General features: G+C 50.9%; 4 protein-coding genes across 5 annotated transcripts in view; 3 read left to right on the forward strand and 1 right to left on the reverse strand.

The window, feature by feature from the left end:
- The window catches only part of TPI1 (triosephosphate isomerase 1), a 43,281-nt gene that overhangs the window by 14,728 nt on the left and 1,017 nt on the right, over window positions 1-27,536 (forward strand). Inside the window, exons 2-6 of the mRNA XM_062617812.1 lie at window positions 25,734-25,854; window positions 26,551-26,674; window positions 26,760-26,844; window positions 26,973-27,105; window positions 27,355-27,440. Coding sequence (XP_062473796.1) covers window positions 25,743-25,854; window positions 26,551-26,674; window positions 26,760-26,844; window positions 26,973-27,105; window positions 27,355-27,440 — 540 coding nt within the window. The 5' untranslated portion in view covers window positions 25,734-25,742. The remainder of the gene's footprint in view (window positions 1-25,733; window positions 25,855-26,550; window positions 26,675-26,759; window positions 26,845-26,972; window positions 27,106-27,354; window positions 27,441-27,536) is intronic.
- GNB3 (G protein subunit beta 3) lies at window positions 1,807-8,239 on the forward strand. Its single transcript, XM_062617776.1, has 9 exons — window positions 1,807-2,754; window positions 3,297-3,335; window positions 3,501-3,607; window positions 3,701-3,764; window positions 3,881-4,043; window positions 4,153-4,219; window positions 4,964-5,165; window positions 6,066-6,282; window positions 7,088-8,239. Exons 1-9 carry the CDS (start codon window positions 2,698-2,700, stop codon window positions 7,192-7,194), a joined length of 1,023 nt encoding a protein of 340 aa, XP_062473760.1. The 5' UTR covers window positions 1,807-2,697; the 3' UTR covers window positions 7,195-8,239.
- On the reverse strand, window positions 8,699-11,047 carry CDCA3 (cell division cycle associated 3). Its single transcript, XM_062617790.1, has 5 exons — window positions 10,909-11,047; window positions 10,708-10,837; window positions 10,411-10,632; window positions 9,474-9,595; window positions 8,699-9,100 (listed from the first exon to the last, which is right to left on the reverse strand). Exons 1-5 carry the CDS (start codon window positions 11,005-11,007, stop codon window positions 8,960-8,962), a joined length of 714 nt encoding a protein of 237 aa, XP_062473774.1. The 5' UTR covers window positions 11,008-11,047; the 3' UTR covers window positions 8,699-8,959.
- Window positions 11,417-25,489, forward strand: USP5 (ubiquitin specific peptidase 5). Of its 2 annotated transcripts, none has more exons than XM_062617758.1 (20): window positions 11,417-11,575; window positions 12,853-12,978; window positions 13,272-13,338; window positions 15,653-15,786; window positions 16,091-16,236; window positions 16,513-16,697; window positions 17,261-17,355; window positions 17,865-18,058; window positions 18,211-18,282; window positions 19,496-19,577; window positions 19,798-19,923; window positions 20,323-20,476; window positions 20,853-21,027; window positions 22,324-22,412; window positions 22,612-22,803; window positions 23,355-23,498; window positions 23,656-23,801; window positions 23,885-24,035; window positions 24,670-24,754; window positions 24,894-25,489. In XM_062617758.1, the coding sequence occupies exons 1-20, from the start codon at window positions 11,468-11,470 to the stop codon at window positions 24,985-24,987; spliced, it is 2,565 nt and encodes an 854-aa protein (XP_062473742.1). In that variant the 5' UTR covers window positions 11,417-11,467; the 3' UTR covers window positions 24,988-25,489. The 2 variants fall into 2 exon arrangements, with proteins under 2 accessions (XP_062473742.1, XP_062473751.1); XM_062617767.1 differs by having other exon boundaries at window positions 22,612-22,734.

Here is a 27,536-nt window from a genome sequence, read left to right on the forward strand (position 1 = left end):
CACCTTCTCTATATTTAGCCCTTTTTATCCACCCTCAACATCACGCCCCTACCCTTTTACCTGTCTACCAGCTCAAAAAAAAACCTTGTCTCGTTGTGCATCTTCACAGAGCAGGAGCCTGTGAACTGGTGCTCCCATGGTAGTGCCAGAGTTGAGAAAGAGGGGAAGAGCATGGTAAAAGAGGAGAGAAGCGAAGAAGGCTGGGGTTCCGATGTGCCATGGGGAGAAAGTGCAGCCAGCTTCACGTGGGGCACAAGTTGGAAGGAAAACAAGGCTCCTCTCTCCATGCAGGCCTGGGTGGGCAAAACCAGAAGTGCACAAAGACAAGTTAGGGCAGGTGGATGGACAATAATCTCAGATGGCCAAAGGTGTGTGAAGTAACAGCCTGGAGAGCTTGTAGACCAAGCAGTTGAGACTGAGAGGAGACAGGGGGAAGAGATGTCCCCAGCAAGAAAAGGCAGTGCAGTGCTTAGGGCTGATGGAGGGAAAACAGAGAAAGGGGAAGGAGTGAACCACGGTGGTAGGGCTGTTCTTCACAGGGTGACTGGAAGTTCAGGTTTGCCACTTGGTGTGTTGGTAGGCAGTGACCAGAGCTGGATGCAGTTTTTGCAGCTTGACTGTACACTGAAACTGAGGGGCAAACACCACAAGATAAGGAGGATGCTTCCTTCCAGAAGGCCTTCTGAAAGCTGAAAGGCCTTCTCCAGCATCTCACCAGTCTGTCACTTAGCTGAGAGGTGGTGTGGGGTGCCCAGCTCCTTCCCAAAGGGTAAGTGCATGGGGGTGAGCTTCTATGTCCAGCATCGCTCGACCAGGTGCATCCCTGCATCCTTGCTGTTCCCTCATCACTGTTCTGTCTAAAGGAGAGAGAAAAACAACAGTGAAGAGGGCACAGCTCATGTGCTGGTCAGTCCCCATCCTTCAGTGTGGCTGAGGCACGTGCCTCTGGGCTCGGACTGCAGCCCTGGGCTCCTCTTCTGCTCCCTCGCCATGTATTGGGGCCAGCAGCCACATCCAGTGCATGGGCAGGGGGCAGGCAGCGGTGCTATGGCTCTGTTCAGGCTTGAGGACAGCAGGTGCAAGCCTTTCTCTGCAAATATAGCCTGAAATAGCTTCCCTCCTGGGGTAGGATCATGCTTTCCAGGAGCCTTCCAGGAGCTAGGGGAAACCTGTATCCCCCTGTATTTCCCAAAGTCAAAACCATGCTGCAGGAGGCATTGACCAAGCAGAAACTTACTCTGCCTGGAGGAATAAAGCAAAGCCACGGAGACATTAGGGGAAGGGATTCTGGAGGGGAACTCGGAGAGCTCTATGAAGTAGCAAGCAAAGGTGGGACCTGGGAGATACCTGCATGAGCTTGCCCTCAGCAAGAGTGCAGCCTGGCCTGGCAGGACCCAAAACCCTGTTGGCTGGAAGAAATGAGGCCTTCACACAGCAGGCCAGAGGGGGATGGAGGTGGTGTGACCCACATGGATTAGGAGATTGGCCTTGGGGCAAAGCACTGGTTCTAATGGCGAACAACATGTAGAGCATTTCTGGACACTCGCACCTACCCAGGAGAAAGATCGAAGCAATTAAAGACCCAATTTGGCTACAAGAGTGGGAGATGCTGGAATCACTGGGGAAGATTTAAGTGCACACAAAAGAGGACAGAGCTGCTGCGTGCGCATGGATCTTGGATATGGATTGCAGTTCTGGTTCACTGCTCTCTTCAAAAGCAGATCACCTACACTCTGTAAACAACCTGAAAGGGCCTAGAGAACAACAGAGGTAGTGGAATGCAGTGACTTACATGGGAGGAATGACTAAGTGTGCTCTGCAGTCTGGAAAAGAGATGGATGAAGACAGATATGACAAAGACCTGTAAAATACCAAGTGATACTGGGGTGAATAGAGACTAGTTATATTTGCTGATTCTTCCAACTCAAAAGCTAGGGACCACCAAGTGGAACTAGTGCCTTTGCGGAGTAACAGAACAGATCTTCTTTGCAGAGCCTGAGGGTACAGAGGATGCTAAACTTTGACATAGGCACAAAAATTGTGCGGACAAATGAATAGAAGAAAATTCCATCGAGGATTTTCAACTAATGCTGCCTCTAGCTTTGAACATCAATGAAAGGCTGGGGCTAGGAAAGTAGGAGAAATACCACTATCTACTTATGTAGGTCCTTACAGATCCTTTTCCCTTGATGGTCAAAGATCACCCCCCAGGTGGGCACAGCCTGGTGATGCTTTTGCCTAGGACAAATGATCTGAGACAGCCATGGGGCTCCTCCTCCTGGATCTGAGGGGGACAGCTTGGCCACGGACCCGAAGAAGGCAATGAGGCAGACCCAGAACTTGACAGGGCTTGGGATGGAAAGATTAAAAACAAAGAGGTGAGGGCACAAGTGTTTCCAGAACCCCCGTCAGAAGCTCTAGAGGTCTTCAGCTTCTCAGTATATTCGTAAGCAGGATACCAGACCAAACGGACCTTTGATCAGGCCAAGTATAGTCTTGCTAAAGGCTTTGACAAGCTACAGCACATTACCAAGCAGTCAGGCAAGAAATGGCTGCACAGCTTTTATTAGAGGTGCCTATATTTGCATAACTGAGCAGTCACATCAGTGCCCTTTCTATTTCACACCTCTCTCCCTGGATTTCTCTCCCCAGAATCAAGGTTGCCGCACAAGGAAGAGCCACCTCTAGGTCAGAAAGATGGGGGAAATGGAACAGATGAAGCAGGAGGCTGAGCAGCTGAAGAAGCAGATTGCGGTAACGTTGGCAACAGTCATGAAACTGCTAAGAGGGTGTCTACCCCCTGTCCGCGTTGTCCTCCTCAGCCACAATGTGGGGTTGAGCTTTCTCCATCTACATACTTGAGCCCCTGCAGTTCTGCACAGATCTTTAAGTGCTGGTAGAGATCATCATAGTATGGTTGGGGGAAGAAAGGGAAAGGAAAGGAATGAAGAAGGGACACTACAATAATGAGAAAGAAGTAGCTACCAGAGTTGTGTCTGCACAGGGCCAGAGTGTAGTGTGTCCTCAGGACCTCTGTTCTGCCAGCTGGGAGGACCCATGGAAAGGGTGCCCATTGGGGCACCAGATGCTGAGCAGCTTTTGGCTCACCCTTCTGATGTTTGACTGCTGCCAAGGTGCTCTGGTCACAGACCAGGATCTCCCTGTGCTGGCCACAGTCAAAACACAGCAAAGCCGCAGTTCCTTCTTGTAGCATTCCCTATGCCATGCCCCTACATTCCACATTGCTGTCATCACACGGCTTCTTTCCTAACCCTCTGCTCTTGTCTCTTCTCCAGGATGCCCGGAAAGCCTGTGCAGACACAACGCTTGCTCAGGTAAGGACAGAGCTGGCCAGGCGCATGGGGGTGTCGTGGTGTCAGCCAGCACCACTCCAAGGGGGACTCTCTCCAGCTGGGAATGGAGTTAGGAGGCAGCGATGTGGGAAGAATACAGCTCCTGCAAGTCCCAGGTGAATGCTTCCTCTCCCCCTGTTTCCTCAGATCGTGTCCGGTGTGGAGGTTGTTGGCCGCATCCAGATGCGGACCCGAAGAACCCTGCGTGGGCACCTGGCCAAGATCTACGCCATGCACTGGTCCACAGACTCCAAGTGAGAGACATGCAGGGCAGCACATGGGTGTGAAGGGCAAGAAGGCTCTGATGGGAAGAGATCTACTAACAGGATCTTGTTTCTCTCTTACAGACTTCTGGTCAGTGCCTCACAAGATGGGAAACTGATCGTGTGGGACACATACACAACTAACAAGGTAGGAGTCAGATGGCTGCAGCAAACCAGGATGCTGAAGTGGGTCCCCTTGGAGCTAATGCCCTTGTCCTGCCCTCTCTGCTGCCAGAAGCCTGACATGGTTTCTTGTCCTCCCAGGTTCATGCCATCCCTTTGCGTTCTTCCTGGGTCATGACCTGTGCCTATGCTCCCTCGGGCAATTTTGTGGCCTGTGGAGGCCTTGACAACATGTGCTCCATCTACAGCCTCAAGACTCGTGAAGGCAACGTCAAAGTGAGCAGGGAGCTCTCAGCCCATACAGGTGTGTGTGCTCCCTGCCTGCCTGCAGCCTGGGTGCCCTCCGCTTCCAAACCTTACTCCTGTAGCCCTGCCCCATTTCTCATATTTGCTTGTTCCCACCTCCCTCCCAGGTTACCTCTCCTGCTGCCGATTTCTTGATGACAACAACATTGTGACTAGCTCTGGAGATACCACATGGTGAGTGTTACCTTCTGCATCTGCATCCCAGTGATGTGATCGCTGGTGCCAAGAGGCCAGTGCAGTACTTTAGTTCTATAGCAGTCCACTAAGGACTAATTCCTCCTACACATGGAGGCCACAAAAAGCACCTTGGGAAGCCATATTCATTCTTCCTCCAGAACACACGCTTCTTATCCCAGTGGACGACATGTCAAAATGCAGGTCTACTTGATGAAGCAGTAAGGAGCATGTCGTCAGCTCTCACAAAGCAGACTGTCATGACAGAAAACACGATCAGTTTATGTGGAAGAACCTCTTGACTGAGGATGAGACAGGATGTAGCATTTCCAGCAGAGATCAAGGTTACACTGAGCTTGTTTGCCTGGCTGCAGCATGGGATCCCAGCAAACATGGCCCATGCATCCTATGAGTGTGGATACAGCAGACCTTTGTCACCTGCTTGCCTGTGGGGTCTTCTTGACCTTCTCTCAATATTTCCTTCAACTGTTGCAGTTATGGTTATAGGGTCAAATCTCACACACCCCCAGCCTTAGTCTAACTCTGCTTTGGCAAAGGTGTGAGTAGTAACAGCTGTGAAGACACCTCCTGTCGTATACAGCTGACTCCAGGGATACCCTCATTTTCCCATGCTTAGCCAGACCCATGGCTGCCCTCCTTCTCTCTGTGAGTGGCAGCTCTTTAGCCCATTTGTAGCCCTGTTCTGCCTGGGACAGCTCTGCTAACCTCTCTCTTCTCCCGCAGCGCGCTCTGGGACATTGAGACAGGGCAGCAGAAGACGGTGTTCCTGGGTCACACCGGTGACTGCATGAGCTTGGCCGTCTCCCCAGACTTCAAACTCTTCATCTCTGGGGCTTGCGATGCTACAGCCAAACTGTGGGACGTGCGAGAGGGCACCTGCCGCCAGACCTTCTCAGGGCACGAGTCTGATATCAACGCCATCTGTGTACGTATGCTGGCTGCACAGTGCTGGGGAGGCAAGGAAAATACACCAGCTCTGAAACGGGGTCTTGGGACAAGGTGAAAGAAGCTGTCATAGTTGTGTAGGGAACAAGGGTCTCAGGAGACCTTCCATGGCCCCATGACACAGACTGAAGCAGGAAGAGCCTGAGTTCACTGAAGTTTGGAGGCTGGCTCTTCCTGGGGAGGTCTTCTGAAGAGTAAACCTTCACAGGAAGCAGCACAGATGTTTGGGGGCAAGTATCCCCCTCAGAGGAAAGGATTCAAGCCAGAGCCCTAGAGGTAGCAGGACAAGGAACATGTTAGCTTAATCCCATGTGGCTAACAAAATGAGTCTGCCAGCTTCCTGCAACGTCTGTTGCTCGAACCACCCTTCACTGGCTTTGGTTAGTACAGCTTTTCTCACCTCTCCAATGGCTGCTCTGCCATCCACACAATTTTCTGCCATACTTGCCACTGAGAAGCCCTTCTTTGCTCCTCGTAGCAAGGACACAGAAGTGTGTATGAGAAGGTTGGGGTATGAGGATCAGAGGAAGGCTCTCGTAGCTCTGAATCATGTCAGACCCCATCTGGCAAATCATGGGTGGACACTTGTTAACCCCCAAAATAACAGCTGGAGTTAAAGAGACACTGGTGTCTTTCCTCAAGACTATAGCGTCTTGCAGCAGCTCTAGCCCCTAGGTTATTTATTTTCACAAGGTGATATGGCTTTACTAGATCTTAGGATAAGGTCTCCCCATTCAGCAGACTGAACTTTTACATTCCAGTGTTTTGTCCCACTGAGTTTTCCTACCTCTGTGGCTTCATGGTGGTTAACAGGGAGGTGAAGAGGTGAGGAAATCTGTAAGGCACAGCCTAAATAAAACCTGGTGTGTGCCCTCCTCAGTTCTTCCCTAACGGTGAAGCCATCTGCACGGGCTCTGACGATGCCACCTGCCGCCTCTTTGACCTCCGGGCAGACCAGGAGCTCATCGTGTACTCTCATGAGAGCATCATCTGCGGGATCACATCCGTCGCCTTCTCCCGCAGCGGGCGCCTCTTGCTTGCTGGATATGACGACTTCAACTGCAACATCTGGGACTCCCTGAAAGCAGAGCGTGTGGGTGAGTGGCTCCTGGGGGTGCTCCTTTCATTCCCTGCAAGGTTGTCTGTGCCTGCCAAGGCAAGGAAGAGGCCTTAATCTTTTCTAAAAGGAGCACATCTTACACTGACTGATACCCCACAAAGCTTCCTCACACTTAAGGAGCACACCATAACTAATACAGCTCTCTTGTGTAGAACTCTTATCTTTAATGCAAGTAAGTCATGCATGGGAACAATGTTGTTTCAAGGGGGAAAAGAGCATTAAGGTTCCTATTAGCTACAACTGCTCACAAGCACCAGTAGAATTTCCTACCTTTTCCAAGCCTCTGCCTTTTGCCAGGTCCAGCTACTCACAGTACCACTTGATGGCAGGGCACCGAGCTGAGTATGGACCCGAGCTTCCATCCAACCCCTTTGGGATGCTCATGCATAGAATATTCCCAAGTGCAATGTTGTTTCGGATGCGGCCCCTAGCCTCTGAATACTTACAATGTAGCCTATGCAGAAATAGCATAGATATTTCTCAGACTTACCAAGGATGCCACGTTGTTTCTTAGTCCTACCATTGCTCCAGGGTGAAAGCAGTTGTATTAGGATTCTGCTAGTCAGACTTTCCCAAGAATACTGTTCTTTGGCCAGTCCTAAGGGTGGGTGGTGGTTGCATGCCATGCACAAAAGCTCTTCTGCATGTTTGTTCTTATTAGCCATATACTGATCATAACACGTTGTGTAACTATACACAGGGGTGTAGGTTGTCCTCAGTCATCACTTTCATCAATCCCAGGCCCCATTCCTTTTCCTGACCTCTCTTCTTTCCCCCCATAGGAATCCTTTCTGGCCATGACAACAGAGTGAGCTGCTTGGGGGTGACAGCAGATGGCATGGCCGTTGCCACCGGCTCCTGGGACAGCTTCCTCAAGATTTGGAACTGAAGCCAGAAGCAGAGAGGGAAAGAGCAACAGAAGCATGGTCCACAGCCAGAGCCCATGCAAACAGCATTGTCAGCTGAGCACAACGAAATGCCTACCTATCACTCCCGCTTGTCTCTAGACACAGGTCGCTTGTAGGGGTCTCCCAGAGTGAAAGGGAAAGGAGAGTTTGGGGAGGGGGAGCTGGGGAGCAGGAACACACACTGGCCCTTCTCTTCACCTCTAAACAGGCCCAGCAGCTTCCAGCCTTGTGCAGGCTTGAACACCTGCAAAACTCTGTTCATTATATCTCAGGACTTTACATTACAGTTCAGACACCCTGCGTCTTCCTTCAAACACCTCTACCTGCATCAACAGCCATCCTTCAGAGGGCCCCACATCCAGCACCTGTCCCAGACAACTCTACCTGTGCTTGTCTGTGCAGCTGCCCTATATCCCTGCAGACAACCTCAGAGACATACTGGGTTTGAGAATTCTATCATACAACCTCAGACAAAAAGCTAGTGTAAATTGGGCTCATTTTCCATTGGGGAAGACTTAGCTCAAATCTTATCTATGCATAAATGAGGGAGAGATAGCTCTCAGGCCTGATAGAATACCGGGAATCATTATATTTATTCTTATTTATTGTCTGCTTCTTGCTGTTCCTTCTCTTTTTGCCTCATCCCTGCATTGTGTGGTGACCCTGTCAAACCAGTAGCCACCAACCCGTTTTCAAGTCTGTTACAGACCTCCATAGCCCAGGCAAATAAAGAAAGTTCACATAAGCACAGCAGGCTGTGTTCTTACCATCACTGCAATGAGCTACTGCAAACATCACCCTCTTTCTGTAAATACTGTCTGCTGACCCCATCCAGATAGCATCTCATCCCCAGGCCTTCCTCTTCCTTCAAAGTGCCCAGGGGTGGGTATTCCTCACCTATGTTTTCAGTTGAGAAGAGGCTGTTAGTCCCGACATTGCTGCCCTAGAGCTGAAAATGTATCCTTGCACACCTTGTAGTTACAAGCTCTGTTATCAGGGACAGGCATCATGTTCAACCAGCCACTAGTCTACTTGTTGGCTCACACCAACATCCTGGGGTCCCAAAGGGAGAGCTGAAGGTCAAGAAGGTGTAGCAACTTATCTACAGAAGGCCAAAATATTAACCCATAACATTAACTGATCCTGTTCTGAATCCATCGTGAGCCAAATCCCTGCAGTAGGCTATAGTCCTCTGTATAGATTAGTTTCAGGCCAGTGTAGGAGCAGCAGAACTCCAGAAGTGACACTAGTAACTTACACAGAGCTGCAGTTTCCCAGCTCACTCTATAGTATACTGGTTAATGGTCAGACCTTTCCCAGCACAGCTCCATGTTGGCGTGCTACAGGCAGGGACACAGATGAGGTTCAGGGCTAATATAACCTGGAGTTCAAGGCTGTTCCTGAGTCTTTGTCCTCAAAGGAAACATTGCACTGGGCAACCAAGGAACTCCTACTGTCCTATAAGGACATAGGTAGAGTCAGCAAAGATTTAATACAAATTTATTTAATACAGATAAGAACACTGCAGTAAGTCAATACAGCTGATATACAACAGAAGAGCTGAAGGTGGTACTGTACACAAGATGTGCAAAGCTTGGAGGGAAGAAAGAGTGCTCTTTCCCAAACAGGGATAGGTGAGAAAAGTGACCACAAGTCTGAAGTTTCAGTCTATTGTAGAATTTCTCACCCCAGAAGACTCTCAAAACATAGAAGCAAATTACAGCAAGATCCTGGAAGAAGAAATGCCTAGTTCTCCACAAAAGGGCACTGTTGGTTTTCTTTGTTCAAGTCACTCCAAGCACAGTTTCCAGATTTAAGGCTCCTGCTCAGGTCCACCATCACTTCCTTCTTTTCCCCAAGGCTCTCTCCCAGTATGTGCCTCTTACCCTAGAGAAATAAAATACAGTACAAACCACAAGTTAATTGAAGGTTAGTTAGTTCTCAGTGGAAAATGTAGCCCATTTTAAGGCCATTCAGCTTTGGCTCTCTTGTGGCAGTGTTTAAGTGATAGATTTCTTTCTACAGCCTAAAGAGAAAGGATGCACTGATATGGACAATATCATGGCAAGGCCAGATACAGACATTGAACAAGACTAGAGGGCATCTAGGGACAAGACTGACTCACATGAAGTCACTAGGCTCTACAGGTCTAGAAGGCCACAGTTCCAAACTGGGGCCCTACAAAGTACAGAAAATGACAGATTGGAGATTTTTCCCCCAGCCCATTCTCCCTCCCACAGTAGGGCCCATTAAGCTTTACCTGTCGAGGGGCAGGAGCATTGGGGGAATTATCATCTTGTAGGATGCTGAGAGGAGAGCGGCCAGTTCCACCAGATGTTGCTAGGATTTTGTTGTTGGTCTTGTATCTTACAGGCTTGCTCCCTGGTGACAGAAGGAAACACAACAGTCTGTCATGATAAGGCTGTATTTTAAATGCTTCACAACCTTTCTGATCTATCTTTCCTGCCTGTGCAGAAACCATTACCTAAGGACTTCCATGTAAAGGGATCACACAAAGGCTGATGTTAGAAGGGAGCTTGGAAGACATGGTCCAAGACCCCTGCTTCCGCAGGGACACCTACAGCCAGTTGCCCAGGACCATGTCCAAATGGCTTGTGACTCTCTTCAAGAACGGAGACTCCAAAATATCTCTAGGCAACCTGCTCCACAGCTCAGTCATCCCAAAGTAAACAAAACGTTTCCTGATGCTCAGAAGGAGTCTTCTGTGTTCCACTTGTCTCTGGTCCTATGACTAGGCACTACTGAAGAGCCTGGTTCTCTCTTCCATATACCCTGCCTTCAGGTATTTATTACCACCCTTGCTCCCCAGCTCTTCCCAAGGAGAAACTGTAAGGTCCCACTGAACGAACCTCCACAATTTCAAAGCTATTTCAGAGATAAGAGCTGACATTTACCTCTTGATTCTGACTAGCCTGCAAACATCTTTGCAGCTGCTGACAGAAACCAGTTGGAGAAAAGAACAGTTCCCAAGGGACTGCCAGCTGCAGAGACCCGAGGCCAGACTACCTAAGGCAGTGGGAGACAGCCAAGCTGGGGAGAATGAATAAGGCCTCTAAGCAAGCCAGCCTGGAGAAGGGCACCAGGGGTGCTGAGAGCTCCAACTGCTCACACTAGGGACCATGCAGCTCCCCAGGGACACGGAGCCGTACCCGTGTTCCCCCACACCGAGCAATTACCAGAGAAGAAGCCGGGGCCGGCGGTGCGGGCTGGCCGAGCCGGAACTGCGCTGGGAGAGGGCGGCCTCTCCTCTGCTTCTCCCGACGAGGCGGCCACTTCCGGAGGGCTCCGCCGGGCCGGCTCCTCGGCGGGATAAGCCGCTGCCGGCGGCGCCGGCTCCCGGGGCGTGGCCCCGGTTCCGAAGACCTCGCTGAGCTGCTTCACCAGGCGGTCCACGCTGTCTGCCGGGGAAAGAACAGCAGGATGATGCGCTGGGCCCGGCAACCCTCCCGCCCTCCCGCTGCGGCCTCACTCACCGCTGGACACGGCTCTCATGGGCGTGCGGAAGATACCGGGTGTAGGCGAACGCGGATCACGGTCCTGGCTGGTGCTCGCCGCCAGCTCTGCGAGGCCGGGCTGAGGGCTGCACACAGGGGAGCTCACCACCTGCAGAGAGGGCAGGGGTCGGGTCGGGGGCCGCCGGGGGAGGCAGGGGCGGCCGGCGGGAGGGCGCCTACCTCGATGGGGGTGCGCAGGATGCCGGCGCTGGGGGAGCGCGGGTCGCTGACGTGCGCCAAGTGCTGGCTGCGGGCGGGGGTACTGCCGGAGACCCCCATGGCGGCGGCCGCCGCACAGCGCTCTTGCCAGGCCCCAACCGCCGCCCTGGTTCAAATCTCCCGCGCTGCCCGCAGGCGCCGTCCCATTGGCCCTCTCACGGAGGCGGGGCCAGCCCCGCCCTCTGCCCCGCCCTCTGCCGCGCGCCACCCCCGAGGGACGCCATGCGGAGCCGCAGCCCCTTCCCGCCCCGTCCCGCCCCGCCCGCTGTCAATCGCCGGGGAGCTCCTCGGTCCCGCCCCGCTCCGCGTCGCCATTGGTGGAGGAGCCAGGCACCGCCTCCCGTGACGGCAGAAGGGTGGCTGCGATTGGGCGAGCCGTACGGGCTGGGCCGTGGGCCCGGCCCTCAGCCTCGCTGCCGGCGCGCCCGTGCTGCGCGGGATTGGTCAGAGCCCGCCTGACTGTGCTGTGCTGTGATTGGCTAGGGTGGGGCTGCGGGCGGTGCCGCAGGGAGCCGCTGTCATGGCGGAGCTGAGCGAGGCGCTGCTCTCGGTGTTGCCGTCCATCCGGGTGCCCAAGGCTGGCGACCGCGTCCACAAGGACGAGTGCGCCTTCTCCTTTGACACGCCGGTAAGCGCGGCCCGCGGCCGGACCGCCCGCCCGTCCGGGCTGCCCCCCGCTCCGGCCCGCTCCCAGCACACCCGTCCGCCGGGGTGCCGCCCGCGCGGGGCGCAATGGGACTTGTGGTTCCCCGGCGGCCTGAGCGGCCCGCGGCCTGAGCGGAGCGCGGGGCCTTCGGGGACTACAGCGCCCGGCGTGCCCCGCGACGTGCCCCTCCCTGCCGCGGCGCGCTGGGGGCTGTAGTTCTGTGGCCGGAGCGGGCGTGGGCAGGTCGCTCGCCCCGTGCTGCCCGGCCTCGACACCCCGGGGAGTTGGTGTCCTCCGGCCCTCGCTCCGCTGAGGGGGCTTCCCGGGACTTGCAGTCCGGCGGGAGGCGGGGCGCTCCTCAGGCCCAGCTCTGGTCGTTGTGGAGCAGACCGGGGGTCCCGCCCTGTCCGGGTCTGAGCTGCTTCCCCCCCCCCCGGCCTCACAGGGTGGCGTGGCCCGGCAGGCGAGGGGGGAGTCGATGCTGTGTCATTAAGATGGCAGTGGTCCCTTCTCCAGGCGTCTCCACCCCGCTGGCATCCCTGCTCCTCCCTCCCTATCCCCGCCTGGCCTAGGCGGACCTGGGGAGGCCCCGGCGGCGTGGGGCGAGGTCTTCCCCTTGACCTCCTCCGCAGGCGCCCATCCAGGCTGTTCCCCAGCCCACCAGAAGAAACGGGCTGCGGCTGGAAGATACGGGTCCTTCCTTCGAGGAAACAGCACACAGCAGCTTGTTTCTCTTTGCCCTCCCGAGCCCCACGCTGGTGCCTGTCCATGTGCTCCCTGCTCTGAGTCCGTTCCATCTGCTTCATGTTGGGAAGGGAGCAGGCTGAGAACTTCTTTGTGGTTTCCCCCTTTTCCAGTCTCTGCATTTGGGTCCCTTGGTTTTTCAATTTAAAAAATATATATCTCTGCTGATTGAGTGTTGTGTTTTCCATTCTGTTTCAGAGGTACTCAGCAGCAAAAATAAACTGATCTGTTGACCTGCCTCACTCTGTAGTTTGGCAACTTTTCCTATGGCACTGGGAGTTGTGCTTTCAGAGTGCCACAGTTCTGCTGGTAGTGGTTGTATCATGTTCTTACCTTCTGAGCTGAGGCTGGGGCTTGCCACCATATTTCTGACTAGTTGTTAAGTGGCTGGTATGAAGGAATGAGCTGTAGCCATGATTTAATGACTAGTGCTCCTAGAGGTAGCTACCTATCTGAGCAGTTGGAATGGCATTCCTTACCACCTCCTTCCAGTTTTTATCTCTCCTTCCTTCCAGGAGTCAGATGGTGGCTTGTATATCTGCATGAATACATTCCTGGGCTTTGGGAAGCAGTATGTGGAAAAGCACTTTCAGAAAACAGGCCAGCGGGTCTACCTGCACCTCAAAAGGACACGTAAACTGGTAAACAATAAAAATCCATGCAGTCAAACTTGATGTGGATTTGGGAGCTGGGCTACATCTCTGTGTTCAATCAGATGGAGTTTTTTCTCTTCAAATGTAACTAACATTTTTCTTGGTGGACTGAGGTACACCAAGAGTTCTTCAGCTCTTATGCCGAATTGTTGTGTGGATTGCCCATGCTATTTCTGCGTGGCCTCTTTCTATTTTCAGAGTAGCTTAATTTTAAGCCTTTAGGCTTGCCACAGTTTGTCTGTCCCCCTAACTCTATTTCCCTATTTCTTCTAATGTAATAGAAGGAAGAAGATGCTAACTCCAGTGCTGGGGACCCCCCAAGGAAGAAACCAACTCGCTTAGCTATTGGTAAGGAAGCACCTGTGTACTGTATCATCCTTGTTTTGAACCAGTCCTCTGGAGCTGCCTGGCTTTGTGGCACATCTCTTTTGCCTTTCCTTTTCTGGGCTAGTTGAAGCCACTGTCCCTGACTGAGTTCAAACTTCGCATTCTCTAATGTGTCTTAGGTGGGCAGTTTCTGCAAAGCAGTTGTGGAGGTGGTAGTTTTGTTCTGGGTTCAAAGTTGCATTGTGTTTTCTGTAGATAAATGTTTTGTATCCTCTCCTAACTCCATATGCCTGACACAGCTTGGTGTGGGTAGATCCAGTGTGGGGCTGTTGCTTAATATGAATGTGTCCAGTGTGGGGTTGAAGTAAGCTTGGGAAAACATGGAAGTCTGAGAAAAATAAGGTTGAAGTTTCAGATTGAAAAACTACTTCTTAAACTTCTCAGCTGTTGAACTAGTGTTGTTTGTATAGATGGGGAAGAAATTACTGGTAAATGGCATATTAACATTTATAGCTTGATAAGCCTTTGAAATACAAAGCTGATACTGAAGGATTAGCGTATTAACAACAAGCTGTTTTTTGGCAGAACAGGGCAGGTGTTCTGTTGCTGTCTTGCACTGACTGAAAAGGCTGTTATGGCAGTCAGTGAAGATGTTGCTTATCTGTAGCAGTCTCGGCTAGTAATTTCTGAGCCATTATGGATGTCCATAACAGAGGATAGAAGCGTCTTTAGCAGTAACAGGTTCTTGGCTTGCTGGGAGCTGACCACTAGAGGGAAATCCAGAACCTGGACTCTGCACGTCTTTTTGCTCACTTTTTCCCTGACTGCCATTGTGTAGCAGACGCCCAGTGACTCCACTGCTGCCACAGCACAAACACCAATATTAACACTGTCATATGCTCCGTTTTAATACTGAGATGAATGAAGTCCCAAAGGTCACTTCTAGCAAAACTGATACTAGAATCTATGTTTCTTCAGCTAGCCAATGCTTTTATGTATATTATGCTGCTTTGGGAGAGATGAGGCCTGGTTTGCATTATGAGTTATTTCTACATCCTCTATTCTATGAAGGTCTTGAGACAAATGTTGTCACGGGGTCAGCAAATATCTGCCTGTGATAACAGCTAGTGGTGTGAACGGAGTGGGAGAGAGTAAAAGAAAGTATTAGCCTTGGGAGACAGTGGTCTTAAATCCAGGAGAGATTTTTTTTCCTCTTCTTTAGCTAACCTGTGGTCGTGTGGTTTGCTAATTCTGACATGGGAGATCTTTTTAAAGTACTAGAAAGATTTAGGAGCAAAATGTTACTGGCTGTGTCAGGGTCCAATTGGAGAAAACCCCAGTGCCGGACCCTGTTTCAGTTTGTGATCCTAAGAGTGAAATTAAGACAAAAATGAGGTCAAGTACCTTAATCAGTCAGTTTGTTTATTACAAATTACAAAAAGACAATTTTAAAAAAGGGGGATTATTGTAATAAAGGGGATAGTGGTAGGAAAGGTTGGAAAAAAGGTAGAAAATGAAGGAAGGATTTTGTGGATGCAGGGAGAGAGACACCACTGTGGATCCAGCGGTGTCCCGGGGATCCATCGTCATTGTCAGTGGTGGGAGTCCTACAGGGTTTGTAGTCAATATTGGAGCAGAGTGACCCCAAGAGTCTGTCAGAGGTGGGTGTCCTTGTGGAGGTGCCCTTCTTGAGTCCCCTTGAAGGTACTCCTTTTGGTCGTGTTTTATTCCCCCTTTTATAATGAGTTGGGGGGAGTACCTCTGTTCTTCATGTCACGTATTCCTGTTCCTGGTGGACCAGTTTCTGTAATTCTGAGCGTTCTGGTTCCAGATGAACTCCTGGTTCTCCTTGCTTGGGTTCAGGACTCTGAACTGTCCTTCCTGGAAGAGACAAGAAGCAGAGCCAGACTCCTTAAAGATGCTGGTAGACTAGACCTTTGCGCTGGCTTAGAGTATGATCTCTTCATGCACATCTTCATTCATCATTTTGGATGTACTGTGAAAGATGAGCAGCAGTGCTGTATTGTGGCTCTTTTCTTGCCAGTGTCTCTCTAGAGCAAGTCTTTTTTCTGGTTGTAGTCAGGGTCTGGAGTTTCCTTCTAAACATCTGTAAAAAGAGCTGAGAAAAGCAAACCTATTGTTCCTAGGCTTATATTTGCTTCCGCAAAGTCCATATCACCAGCAGAAACTTTGGGATCCAGAAGTGGATTGTTGATCTAGAGCTTTGTCTTAGTCACGGTGCCTTATGTCATGTGCCTTATTTCATACCTGGGCAAAGAAGCTTTGCAAGCTATTTTGTTTTACCTGTTACCACAGTGTTTTTTCTTTCATGTAGGTGTAGAAGGTGGATTTGACATCACAGAGGAAAAGTTTGAATATGATGAAGATGTAAAAATAGTAATTTTCCCCGAGCATTTGGATATTCCTCGTGATGGGCTGGAGGGACTACCAGACATGGTCAGAGACAGGGTATGTTTGGATCGAGGATTGTGATTTCTTTCTGAGAAGGGGGAAATGTACCATTACAGAGAAGAAACTGCTGTCCTGTAAAAGGGGTCCTACAGAGCTGCTGTGAAGTCTTGCCTTGTAATAAGCATGACTGTTCTGCACTTACACAGTGCTTTGTGCTACGGCGTCCTCACGTGTGACTGAGGCTCCAAATGCTGCCCTGGCACAACTGACTTGCTGATCTGAGACTAAACATGGAGTGTTGCAGCACTGGAAGCTTCTTTCCTTGTGCCCTTCATTTTTTTCCCTTCTGTACTAATTCCAGATTGCCAGTGCAGTTGAGGCCATCCTGACAGCAGATTCGGCCTCCCGGAAGCAGGAGGTGCAGGCGTGGGATGGGGAGGTCCGACGGGTTTCCAAACACGCTTTTTCCCTGCACCAACTTCAGAATGACGTCCGCATCCCACCGTGGTGAGCATAGTACTGAAACTAGCTGTGTTCTCTGTGTCCCACCCCCATCACCTTCTTCTCCTGTCCTGGATTGCAGCAGCAGATGAGACTTCTTTTGTGAGTCTCTCTGTGTGCCTTGTCATAGTGAATTCAGGGAATGACAAACTGAGGTGTTTCACGATGCTCAGTATTCTGAGATAAAAGAGCAATGAGATTGCTTATACTGTGGTCAGTGGGTAGTGAGGTAGAACTCAATCCCTTTCACCCTAATCTCTTTTTCCCTGTCCTTTGCAATAGTGGCTGGAAGTGTAGCAAATGTGACATGAGAGAGAACCTGTGGCTGAACATGACTGATGGAGCCATCCTCTGTGGTCGGCGCTATTTTGATGGCAGCGGTGGCAACAACCATGCGGTGGAGCACTACCGGGAAACTGGCTACCCACTGGCTGTGAAACTGGGAACAATTACTCCTGATGGGGCTGGTGAGAAGGGGGATCCTCTGAGGGCTCTAGCTTTCATAGACTGGGGTCTCTGAGGAGGATTTCCAGGTATCAGGCTGGTGTTGCCCATGTTATGAACCGGAACATGCAGTATCATCCTACCATGAACTTGCCCACTCTGAACTGCTTCTCATGGCAGGCCAGAGAGCCAGCTGATAAAATCTTGCCTTCCTCCTGCCCCACGTTGGAACTTCAGAGGGTTTATAATGGTTATCCAGGTTGCCATTTTATTTTCTGTGGTGGGATGTTTAGCAAAGAATTGCGTGTCCAAAGCCTGAGCAGAGAGTATATGCACAGTAACCCACTTTGCTCACTCCAAGCATACTCTGTACCTTGATCAATGACAAAAGTTGTTTGTCTTGTCCCATGTTTTGAAGGAATCTCAATATCCTGTCTTTTATGCTACTCTCCTGTGGAAGGAGAGAAACCGCAACTGCTCAATTTGTCAAAGCTCACAGTTCTGAGCACTCTGTTCCTTCATCCACAGTGAATTTTAGATGACAGGCCATTATAAGTCTCTCTTTTTCCTCCGTGTTCCTGCATAGACGTCTACTCCTACGATGAGGATGACATGGTGCTGGATCCCAACCTGGCAGAACACCTTGCTCACTTTGGGATTGACATGCTCAAGATGCAGAAGGTGAGTGGGAGAGGGGTGGTTCTCCCTAGGTCCAGAGGGAAAGAAAAGCAACTCTGAGGTATCTTAGTTGGATCCCAGCTTTCTGTGGCTGTGCAGAACCATTCCTGGTAAATAAACCCTGTGGGTTTTTTTTTTTGTCAGGCAGAGTTCTCTCATCTGCCTCTCTTTCTTCATTGTGTTTTTTGTCTTTCCTGTCCTTCAGGCTTATTTCCTCAAGGTTTTGTGTCAGTACTGTGGGTAGGGAGGTTCCTGGGCATTCAGCTTTGTTCAGTGTGTGATTTCCATGCCCCTTTTAGAGAAAGTGGTTCAGATTTCTCATCTATTTCTAATCATTCCTCTTTTCTATATCAGCTATTCAGATATTTGAAAATAATTTTTGTATCTTCCTGCTCTTCTGGTTTAATAAACCAGAATGGATTTGACTCTGTGACTCTAGCATTGCATTTTTCATACCTCTGATATCCCCTTGAGTCTTCTTTGAGGGTTTTTCCTGTTCTTTCCCTCCACAGACAGACAAGACAATGACAGAACTGGAAATAGACATGAACCAGCGCATTGGGGAGTGGGAGCTCATCCAGGAGTCTGGTGTGCAGCTCAAGCCCCTCTATGGGCCTGGGTACACTGGTATCCGTAACTTGGGCAACAGTTGCTACCTCAATTCTGTGGTGCAGGTGCTGTTCAGTATCCCAGACTTCCAGAGAAAGTAAGTGAGCTTCATCACTCCTTTCCATTAGCCTGGGATAAGTACAAAGGTCTCCTAGAGCTGGGAGCTTCTGTTACAGTAGTCAGGCTCAGAACTGCGTCTTTACTAGAGGAACCCCCATGTCCCTTACATTGCTCTGGTTTGCTTTGCAGGTATGTGGACAAGCTGGAGAAGATATTCCAAAGTGCACCATCGGACCCCACGCAGGACTTCAGCACACAAGTGTACGTAGAGTTTTGGTGAGAGAAGGAAGGCTGAGGCTGCCTGGCTGCGTCCCCTCTGCGCTGCTCCAGTGTGCTTTGCTGCAGGTTTCTCCCCTGAGCCTCACCTCTCTGTTTCCATGGCTGTCACCAGAGACACTGATCTTCAGTGATCAATAAGGATCTAAGCCAAGAAAGTTCAGCTGAATGGCGTAGATGGAGAGGGCAAAGGGCACCTCAGTGTTCTTGAGAGGCTCTTCTCTGTATTATGTGGGGAGCGCAGTACCATCTGTTACCACGGGGGGATTTCTGGTAGACTCGTTCTATCTGTGTAACAGCAGAAAGGTGCTTGCTGTCTGCAACAGGATGAGTTGGCTGAGAGCAAAGAAATACATCGATTTAGGCAACTTTATTCTTAGTGAATAATTTATATATGCTTCAAGAGGCTTCCTGCAGGAGATGTTGTGCAAGCAATAGCAGGAGAATGTACAGAAGAAGGAATACAAGATTTGGGAGGGTATTGCATTTTAAATGCATGAATTCTGTTCTACATCTGCTCTTAAACAGCAAAGCAGTATATGGAGGCTTGGAGTGGAGCAGCGGAAGGTGGAATTGCTGGGAGTTCAGCACTAAGGGGTAGTTCTAAATTTGGACAGCCTGGAGTAAAGTGTTCACTAGGGAGGGGATTAAGTTGAGACAGCCAGGATTATTTCCTGGGCAAAGGGAGGTAGGGTTTGGTTCCAGGCAAATGGCGGCAGTGATGGGGGAGGACTGAAGGGGAATAGTAGGAGAGTCTGAGCATAAGAGGAACTCGCTGCCATCCATTAAATGCTTCATGCAGTCATTCTTAATCTTTCCTCTGGGAAGATGTGAGCAGTCTGCTCACGGCAATGCTATTTCTGTCTCAGACAAGTTCACTCTTCCCTGTTGTCTCCTGCACAGTCAGTCAGATACACTGCTACTTTACCAGTGTCAGGCTGCAGCCTAGTTTAGCTGTTGTGCAGCTGCTGTGTTTGAGAGTGGTACCCACAAGTCCTAGTAGCTTTCAAATCAGTGGTGTCTCATGGGACCAGAGAGCAGGCCAAGATAAGATCATATTGATGGTGCAGTAGAGAAAGCTCATCTCTGCAAGACTGACAGTCCATGGCAGCATTAAAGCTGATGAGTTGATGTGGCTTCTGAAGTATGTGGGATTGAAGGAACCATTTTGATGCTAACAGTGACTTCATCATTCCAGAGCCAAACTAGGCCATGGACTGCTTTCTGGGGAGTATTCAAAGCCAGCTCCTGCAGATGGGGAACAGCAGCCTGATCAGAAGGTGAGACTTGGGTATGGCATCCTTGCAATGTGTGTGTTGCATGAGGTGCTGTGTGTGTCACATGGGTAAGGAGGGAGAACCCTTTCTGAAAGACATGTGCTGGGGCTCATTCCAGGGCCCTGTCACCTGAAGAAAAGTAGGGCTAAGAGTAGAGCGCTACATGCGAGGACGCATGCTTGGCAAATTGTGACCACCTTCCTCTTCCACTTTTTATTTGCAGGGTGTGCAGAACGGCATTGCTCCACGTATGTTTAAGTCCCTCATTGGAAAGGGGCACCCAGAATTTTCCACTAACCGACAGCAGGATGCCCAGGAATTCTTTTTGCACTTCATCAATATGGTGGAGGTAATAGCTGAGTCTGTCAAATCATGGAAAAGCCCAGCTTTGTGGACATGAGAAGCTGGCCATTGGAGTAGAGGAAGGGAGAGAACACAGGGAAACGGGCCAGCTAGCACCTGTGGGAGCAGAGAAGGAGAGATGCTTGGCCATGTTTTCAGGGCTGATTCCTTAGTGGAATCTTTTTGGGGAGTGGCACAGCTGGAAATGTAAGTTTTCTTCTTTAGGAGCTGGAATGGCAGGGGTTCCTGGGGTAGATGAATTGGCTCAAGTTTACTCTTCGCTCTCTTTTCCAGTGGACTGGGTACAGAAGTTAATACTCTTTAGGCATGTCCTCTGTGGGACCGCTGCTACTGTAGATATGTATTTCTGCCAGTTTGATGTTACATCTGCCCCTCTAATCTTCAGAGGAACTGCCGCAGCTCGGAGAACCCGAATGAGGTCTTCCGTTTTCTGGTGGAGGAGAAGCTGAAGTGCCTGGCCACAGAAAAGGTGAAATACACCCAGCGTGTGGACTACATCATGCAGCTGCCTGTGCCCATGGATGCTGCACTCAACAAAGGTCAGTAGTGTGCCAAGGCCAGAACAGTAGCAAATACTATGGATATTGTACTCTTCTGATGGCACTCCTTAAATGAGAAACAAACTTCTTTGCCACTTCTGAAGCTAGATCCTTCATCTGCCTTTGTGGGATCAGGCTGATTTCAGAGGTGGTGTGACACCGTGATGTCCTTCTAGAGCCTTTCTCTCCAGCACCACAAGCTGAGCTGTGATTCAACAGCAAAACAGGACTGCAGTAACAGAACAGTGCTCTGGAAGACATTGTCTGCTTTGTGCTCTGTTCTTGGTGGCATATATCTATACACCTATTCTGCCTCTGGGTGTAGCTTATACCTGTTGCTAGAGGTGGTTCTTGACTCCTCTGCTTTATTCTCTAGATGAACTACTGGAATATGAGGAGAAGAAGAGGCAGGCAGAGGAAGAGAAGCAGCCACTGCCTGAGCTGGTGCGAGCTAAGGTGCCTTTCAGCTCCTGCCTAGAGGCCTATGGAGCTCCAGAGCAGGTGGATGATTTCTGGAGCACAGCCTTGCAGGCCAAGTCTGTGGCTCTCAAGTGAGTGTGTGTGTGAGTTACCAGCAACTCTGGGATGAACTGGCAATAGCTACATCTTGGGAGACTTATTTTAGGTGCTTAGGGAAGAAGTGTTACCAAAGCTTTGTAGTGTTCCACACCCTGGACCCATAGAACATTGAAGCAAAGAGGGGAATCAGATAGTCAGTGCTGGAGTGATTTCCCTTAAGGGATTACAGTGTGCAGAACAGCAGTGCTAGTGAAGTCTTTACCATCAGATTGTAGTTGCTGTGAGGCTACCAGAAAACCAGCAGCTTATATTTTTGATTCAAATTCAGCTTTAAAATCAGTACTGACAGGATGGCAACGCTGGTCTTGCATGGTCTCTAAAAGTTCTTTAAAGGAAGTTTTTAGCTGTTAAAGTCTGAGCAAAGCGCTGTAAGAGATCCATTAGTTATATTAAAGAACGCCAACTTAAATGCTAATAGCAAGGTTAAGAACCAGCTTTAATTTGTCTCACTGTCTGCAGCACATATGACAGTGCAAAGGTATAGCAAGAGGATTACAGATGCCAGCAGCTTCCTACTGGGATGCTACTGACTGTTCCTCTACAATGAAAGAGTAGTCCTCAAAGAACTGGAATTGTCTTTCTAACAAATACTCTATTCTTAAGCAATAGCTCCTATAAACAAACAGTAACACAGTCACATTGGGAAGTAACATTTTGGTTTGCTTTTAAGTAGTGGGTTATGTTCAAATGCTCAGAAAGAATTACCATTGAATATATATCACTGCTTACATTAATCTTATGGCTTGTTACAACTATCACCAAATGTCTCTCTTACTACTGCTTGTCCATACACAAACACTCTTCTCTGTTTCGTGTATTCCAGACACCCTCTCTCTCAGAGTGTCTGACTAAATAATGTCCTATCAGATTCAGTTAGCTGCTTCTGCTTCATATCTGAAGTGTTCTTGTGCTTGAAAGTTTGTCCATTCCTGCAGCTGTTGGTCTAATAAAAGATCTTTTTTTTCCTCTGCATTCCTTAAGGGTTAGACTTTTAATTAAATACTAAAATCTAAGGAGGTAAAATACGTGATTAGAAGCTAGAGAACTTTTTCTGCATCCCCAAGATTTTGTACATGTTGCATTTCTCCTCATCTTGTCAGAGCATCCACTTTAGAAATAGTTCCGTGTTTGAGGAATGTTAAGCTCAGCACAGGATACCTGCAGAGATAATGCATATCCCTCCACCCTACTCACTGATTTCTTGAATCAACTAGGTGCCCTCAGTTGTTGCTGACAGCCTATTTAACTGTGTTATTTGTCTCTTTCAGAACAACACGGTTCGCCTCTTTCCCAGATTATCTGGTGATCCAGATCAAGAAATTCACTTTTGGTCTGGACTGGGTGCCCAAAAAACTTGGTAAGAAGGAGAACCCACATAGGTATTGGGAGTTATGTATGGGTATTGTGGTCATTGCTGCAAAAGAGGAAAGTAACTACCCCAAAAGGAGCTGCAGACTGTGACATTTGGTATCCCAGGGACTTACCCTTTTAGATCTCCAAACCAAGTTCTTTGTTTCTGCCCTTACGGGGAGGCTGAGCAAGACTGTATCTTGCAGATGTCTCCATTGAAATGCCAGAGGAGCTGGACATCTCTGCACTGCAGGGAACTGGACTGCAAGATGGAGAAGAAGAAATGCCAGACATCGCACCCCCACTGGTGACTCCAGATGAGCCCAAAGGTAGCCTGGGGTTCTATGGCAACGAGGACGACGACTCCTTCTGCTCCCCTCACTTCTCCTCTCCGACATGTTAGTGATTCTCCTCCTCTCTTCCCCAATGCCTGACTCATTTCCTTGCTCTCCTAGCCTTGTCTCCCATGCTAGCAGTTTTCCCACTTGCTCAGACTTTTCCTGTCCCTCTGTCAGCGAATGCCGGCTGCCTCCCTTGCATGCCTGTTATGCAAGGGTATTATGCAAGGGAGTTTGTTGATTCCTGTTCTGTGCAAGATGGGGTGGTGGCATGTCCAGTGCACTTAGAAAGGGCAGAGCTGGGCTTTATGCAGAACTTAACTGCTAGAGGTGTCTTATTTTCACAAACCATACTGGGAGGTAGGGTTTGGAGGCTAGGGAAGAGCCAGTGCTGAGTTCATGAGTTGAATCCTTTTGTTCCCTGGGGTGCCGGTGGGAGAGACTGCACTGTTGAAGCAGAAAGGTAGTAAAGGGTGAGAAGAGCAGAGAGATGGAACTTGGTGTGAAACAAAGCCAGAAAATGGTGGCTCGGAGGTGTGTGTGACACTGCACAAAACAGAGCAGGCAGGGTTGGGTGGGAGTGGGTGGCTGTCATCTCTGTCTTCCCACAGCACCTATGTTGGATGAGTCAGTGATTATCCAGCTGGTGGAGATGGGCTTTCCCATGGATGCCTGCCGCAAAGCCGTGTATTACACAGGGAACACTGGGGTTGAGGCTGCCATGAACTGGGTCATGTCACACATGGATGATCCAGGTATGAGGCCATATGGCCATGGTGAGGCTTACTGCATCTGGGCCGTTGTGCTTCCTGTCCCACTACCACAGTGGAAAACTGAAGTAGTCTGGACTCAGACTGCATCCCTCTGGGGGAGATCTAACTGCTCGGGGCTGTGTTCTGTTTACTGCTGCAGACTTTGCTAACCCATTAGTCCTCCCTGGATCCAGTGGACCAGGGTCAACTATTGCCTGCCCAGACCCTCCTTCAGAAGACAGTGTAGCTACTATTGTCTCCATGGGCTTCTCCCGGGACCAGGCTATGAAAGCACTTAGAGCCACGGTGAGAAACCTGAGTGATACCAGAGTGAAAGAATATTCTCAGGAACAGGGATTCCCAAATTCACAGTCTTGTCTTTATTCCAGAACAACAGTCTGGAGCGTGCTGTGGATTGGATCTTCAGTCACATTGATGACCTTGATGCAGAAGCTGCTATGGACATCTCAGAAGGGCGCTCAGCAGCTGAGTCCATCTCTGAAGTACCTGTGGGTCCTAAAGTGCGCGATGGGCCCGGAAGTAAGTTCCAAACAGTAGGAATATAGATTTTGGGGGCAAACTCAACAAAGCTTTATGCTCCCTAATCCATGCAGTACCACAGGTTTTAGCAGCAGTAGCTGTCCTGGAAACTAATCTGGTTGTGAAGGTGGATGCAGGGAGGAAAAGGAGAGGGATGACAAAGTAGGGTCTAGACCCTTCAGGCTAGGGTGTACCTGGAAGTCAGTGAGAGAGAGGCAGAGGAAGTGCCATCAAGTGAAGGATGCAAAGAGCCGTGCTGCTTTTTCCCAGTTGTCCTGGGAGGCTTTTCTGCTCTTCAGGCTCCCATTGACAAACCAGGCTCCAGTCTGGTTTGCAGAATCGGTGCCAAAGCTGCTCAGCTGCGGGTGTCACAGGAGCTGCCACTACCCATCTGCAGCCCGTGGGCCAAATACACAGTTGAAAGAGAGAAAGGCTAAATGGAAGTTACCATCTCCTATTTCCCTGCACATCTGGCCTTAAGACCATGCACAGTCACACTTGATGGAGACCCAGTTCTAAATTACTACCCAGCAGAGCTTCCTCCAAGGATTCTTCTCTAGAGAGGGCCTTGCACGTGGTGGTCTGGGGTCAGATGCCTTTCCCTGACCATCCTCTCTTCCCTCCTCCTTTGCAGAGTATCAGCTGTTTGCCTTCATCAGCCACATGGGCACATCAACTATGTGTGGACACTACGTTTGTCACATCAAGAAAGACGGCAGGTAGGAGGGATTTAAATCACTGACCTTCTCTGTTTCTTTCAGGGGTCTTGGGGGGATAAGGGATGAGAGCAGGCAAGGGGCACCAGTCCTGTCTCAGCCACAGAATGCCATCCCTGAGTCTCCCCTTCTGCCATTGCAGGTGGGTGATCTACAATGACCAGAAAGTCTGTGCTTCTGAGAAGCCCCCCAAGGACCTGGGCTACATCTACTTCTATCAGCGGATTCCCAGCTAGAACATCTCTTGCTGTGTGTGGTGGGGGGAAGGGGTGGGGGCATTGAGGATGAGAGCAGGGTCCTTCTCTCCCCTACTCTTCTTTCCTCACTCATCCCTTTGCAGCCTCCTTATGGAGACACACAGGGAGGAGATGAGTTCCCTAACAGACTGGGGTCTGTAATCCCCATGGACATGAATGAAGGGGGTCCCGGGGGGGGGTTGTGTGTGTGGGAATATCTGTTTCTGTAAGAAATCTCCCTGTCCCCACCCCCGTGACGCACAGCCCTAGCTTTGCTGCTTGATGGGATGATGCCATCTCCTTGCTGTCTGGAAGGGGAAGAGTGGGGCTTGTGTGTATGTGTGGCTTGTATATGGGGGGGGGTTTCCTCCTGCCTGCCCTGCCGGGGCGAGGGCGCGGGGTAGGCAGCAAGGTGGGCTCCGATCAGCGCCCCCTTCCCCCCGCGTTGTGTGCCCTTTACATGCCAAAATACACGAGGGACAAAATAAAGGTCGGAATCCCCGCTCTGTCTGCCTGCCCTCCGCAGCGCCGGGACCGGGAGCAACGCGCGACCGGCACTAGGACCCGGGGCCGCAAACAGCCGGGGGGGGGGGGGGGGGGGCGGAGCCTGCGGAGGGGGCGTGGTCTGCGGAGGCGGGGCGGGGCTTCAATCGCTGCCGGGCTATAACTGCGGGTCGGGAGCGCCGTGTGCCGCTGCCGCCGTTGACCTTCGCGCTGCCTCCGGTGCCGGCCGCTGCTCGCTCCCCGCTCCCGCCATGGCGCCCAGGAAGTTCTTCGTGGGGGGCAACTGGAAGATGAATGGCGACAAGAAGAGCCTGGGCGAGCTCATCCACACGCTGAACGGCGCCAAGCTCTCCGCCGACACCGGTGAGGGCGCGGCCGCACGTAGCGCACGTCCCGCGCGGCGCCTCACGGCCCGGCAAATGTCAGAGGGCGGCGGGGGCCTAAATATAACCGGCGGCGGGGCTAAATATACCCGCGAAACCGGATCCGGGACCGCAGCCCGGCGGGCACCTCGCGGGTCGCCTCTGGCCGCAAACCCCGGGAGCGGGGGGCCTGGTGCCGCCTCTGCCGTCTTCATGGGCCTCCCGCCTCGGCCTTGCCCAGCCCCGGTGCTCCCGGTCCCCTCTCCCAGCCGGAGCCGCGGAGCTCCGTGCTTCAGCCGAGCTGTGCTGCTGGGGCAGGCTGCGGGACCTTGCCCCGGCCTCACCGCCGCACCCGGTTACAAAGCGCGGCGCTGCTCTCCCCGGTTCTGCCGGGTCTGGGCAGCGGGGCGTGATTACCGCACGATTTCTTAGCTTGGCCCTTCCCAAGGGACCGGTGTGAACCGGCAGAAGGGCCTGGCCATGGGCCTGGTACCATTTCTCTGCTCCCTGGGCAGGGCTTCCTGCTGTTGAGTCCTCACGTAGCGGGGCTGCTCCTGCTGCATGAGGTCCCCACGTGTCAGCGAGGGCGGGCTGAGCCTTCCCAGGAGCAGGGGAGGGAGGGATGAGCTTTTGGGGCTGGGATCCGGGTGTCTGCCCTTCGCCCATCTCAAGGGTAAGCACCGTCTTTGCCTTCCAGAGGTGGTTTGTGGAGCCCCCTCCATTTACCTTGACTTCGCCCGTCAGAAGCTCGATGCAAAGATTGGAGTTGCAGCACAGAACTGTTACAAGGTACCAAAGGGCGCTTTCACAGGAGAGATCAGGTGAGCCCCCACAGGAGGGTGAAGCCAGGGTGCCTCTGGGGCATGAATTTCCTCCAGAGGTGTACGTAGTCTTCTTTCTCCCCAGCCCAGCAATGATTAAAGATATTGGAGCCGCATGGGTGATCCTGGGCCACTCAGAGCGAAGGCATGTTTTTGGGGAGTCTGATGAGGTGAGTGACCCTGGAATGGAGAAATGGTTCAGATCAGAGGTGCCTGTGAAAGCTGGAGGGATGAGCAGTTAAAATAAGGCTACAAGAGTAGGTCTGACTTAGCTGCCTTGCTTCTTTTCCATGCCCAGTTGATTGGGCAGAAGGTGGCTCATGCATTAGCTGAAGGCCTTGGAGTCATTGCCTGCATTGGAGAGAAGCTGGATGAGAGAGAAGCTGGCATAACAGAGAAGGTGGTTTTTGAACAGACCAAGGCCATTGCTGGTAAGGGAAGAAAATGGGTACTTTTTACTGCTTTGGACTCTTGGGAAATGGCCATCTCAGCCTCAACTGGAAGGCTGTAATGGCCATCCTAGCCTTCCTTGTAAGGCGTGCAGATACATTGCTGTCAGTGTTCACACACAACATTAATGTGATCATGTTGATGAAAGGCCTATATGCTCCAGGAAGTTTTCTAGTTCTGCCTTGTCCAGCATGTACTGTGTTCACCTATGCCTTCTCCCTCCTCTCCAGATAATGTGAAGGACTGGGGTAAAGTGGTTCTTGCCTATGAACCAGTTTGGGCTATTGGAACTGGTAAAACTGCAACTCCACAACAGGTAGGAAGAAGGGAAATGACTGACTATAAATGGCCCACTGACCCTTCCCGCTCAAGAGAGCTTCTTGAAGGTCCTCTCTAACGAATAAAGATTTAG

Source organism: Pezoporus occidentalis, unplaced genomic scaffold (assembly GCF_034315485.1).
Source record: "Pezoporus occidentalis ecotype Australia unplaced genomic scaffold, CSIRO_AGI_Poc_V1 ctg104, whole genome shotgun sequence".
Taxonomy (NCBI): domain Eukaryota; kingdom Metazoa; phylum Chordata; class Aves; order Psittaciformes; family Psittacidae; genus Pezoporus; species Pezoporus occidentalis.

Coding starts and splice junctions, on each gene's coding strand:
- CDCA3 (XM_062617790.1), bottom strand. CDS start 11,007: ATGGGGGTCTCCGGCAGTACCCCCGCCCGCAGCCAGCACTTGGCGCAC. Junction 10,838..10,908: donor TCCTGCGCACCCCCATCGAG/GTAGGCGCCCTC, acceptor CCCTCTCTGCAG/GTGGTGAGCTCCCCTGTGTG. Junction 9,101..9,473: donor ATGCTCCTGCCCCTCGACAG/GTAAAGCTTAAT, acceptor TTATTTCTCTAG/GGTAAGAGGCACATACTGGG.
- GNB3 (XM_062617776.1), top strand. CDS start 2,698: ATGGGGGAAATGGAACAGATGAAGCAGGAGGCTGAGCAGCTGAAGAAG. Junction 3,608..3,700: donor CACTGGTCCACAGACTCCAA/GTGAGAGACATG, acceptor TCTCTCTTACAG/ACTTCTGGTCAGTGCCTCAC. Junction 5,166..6,065: donor CTGATATCAACGCCATCTGT/GTACGTATGCTG, acceptor TGCCCTCCTCAG/TTCTTCCCTAACGGTGAAGC.
- USP5 (XM_062617758.1), top strand. CDS start 11,468: ATGGCGGAGCTGAGCGAGGCGCTGCTCTCGGTGTTGCCGTCCATCCGG. Junction 16,698..17,260: donor AATTACTCCTGATGGGGCTG/GTGAGAAGGGGG, acceptor GTTCCTGCATAG/ACGTCTACTCCTACGATGAG. Junction 23,499..23,655: donor GTCACACATGGATGATCCAG/GTATGAGGCCAT, acceptor TTACTGCTGCAG/ACTTTGCTAACCCATTAGTC.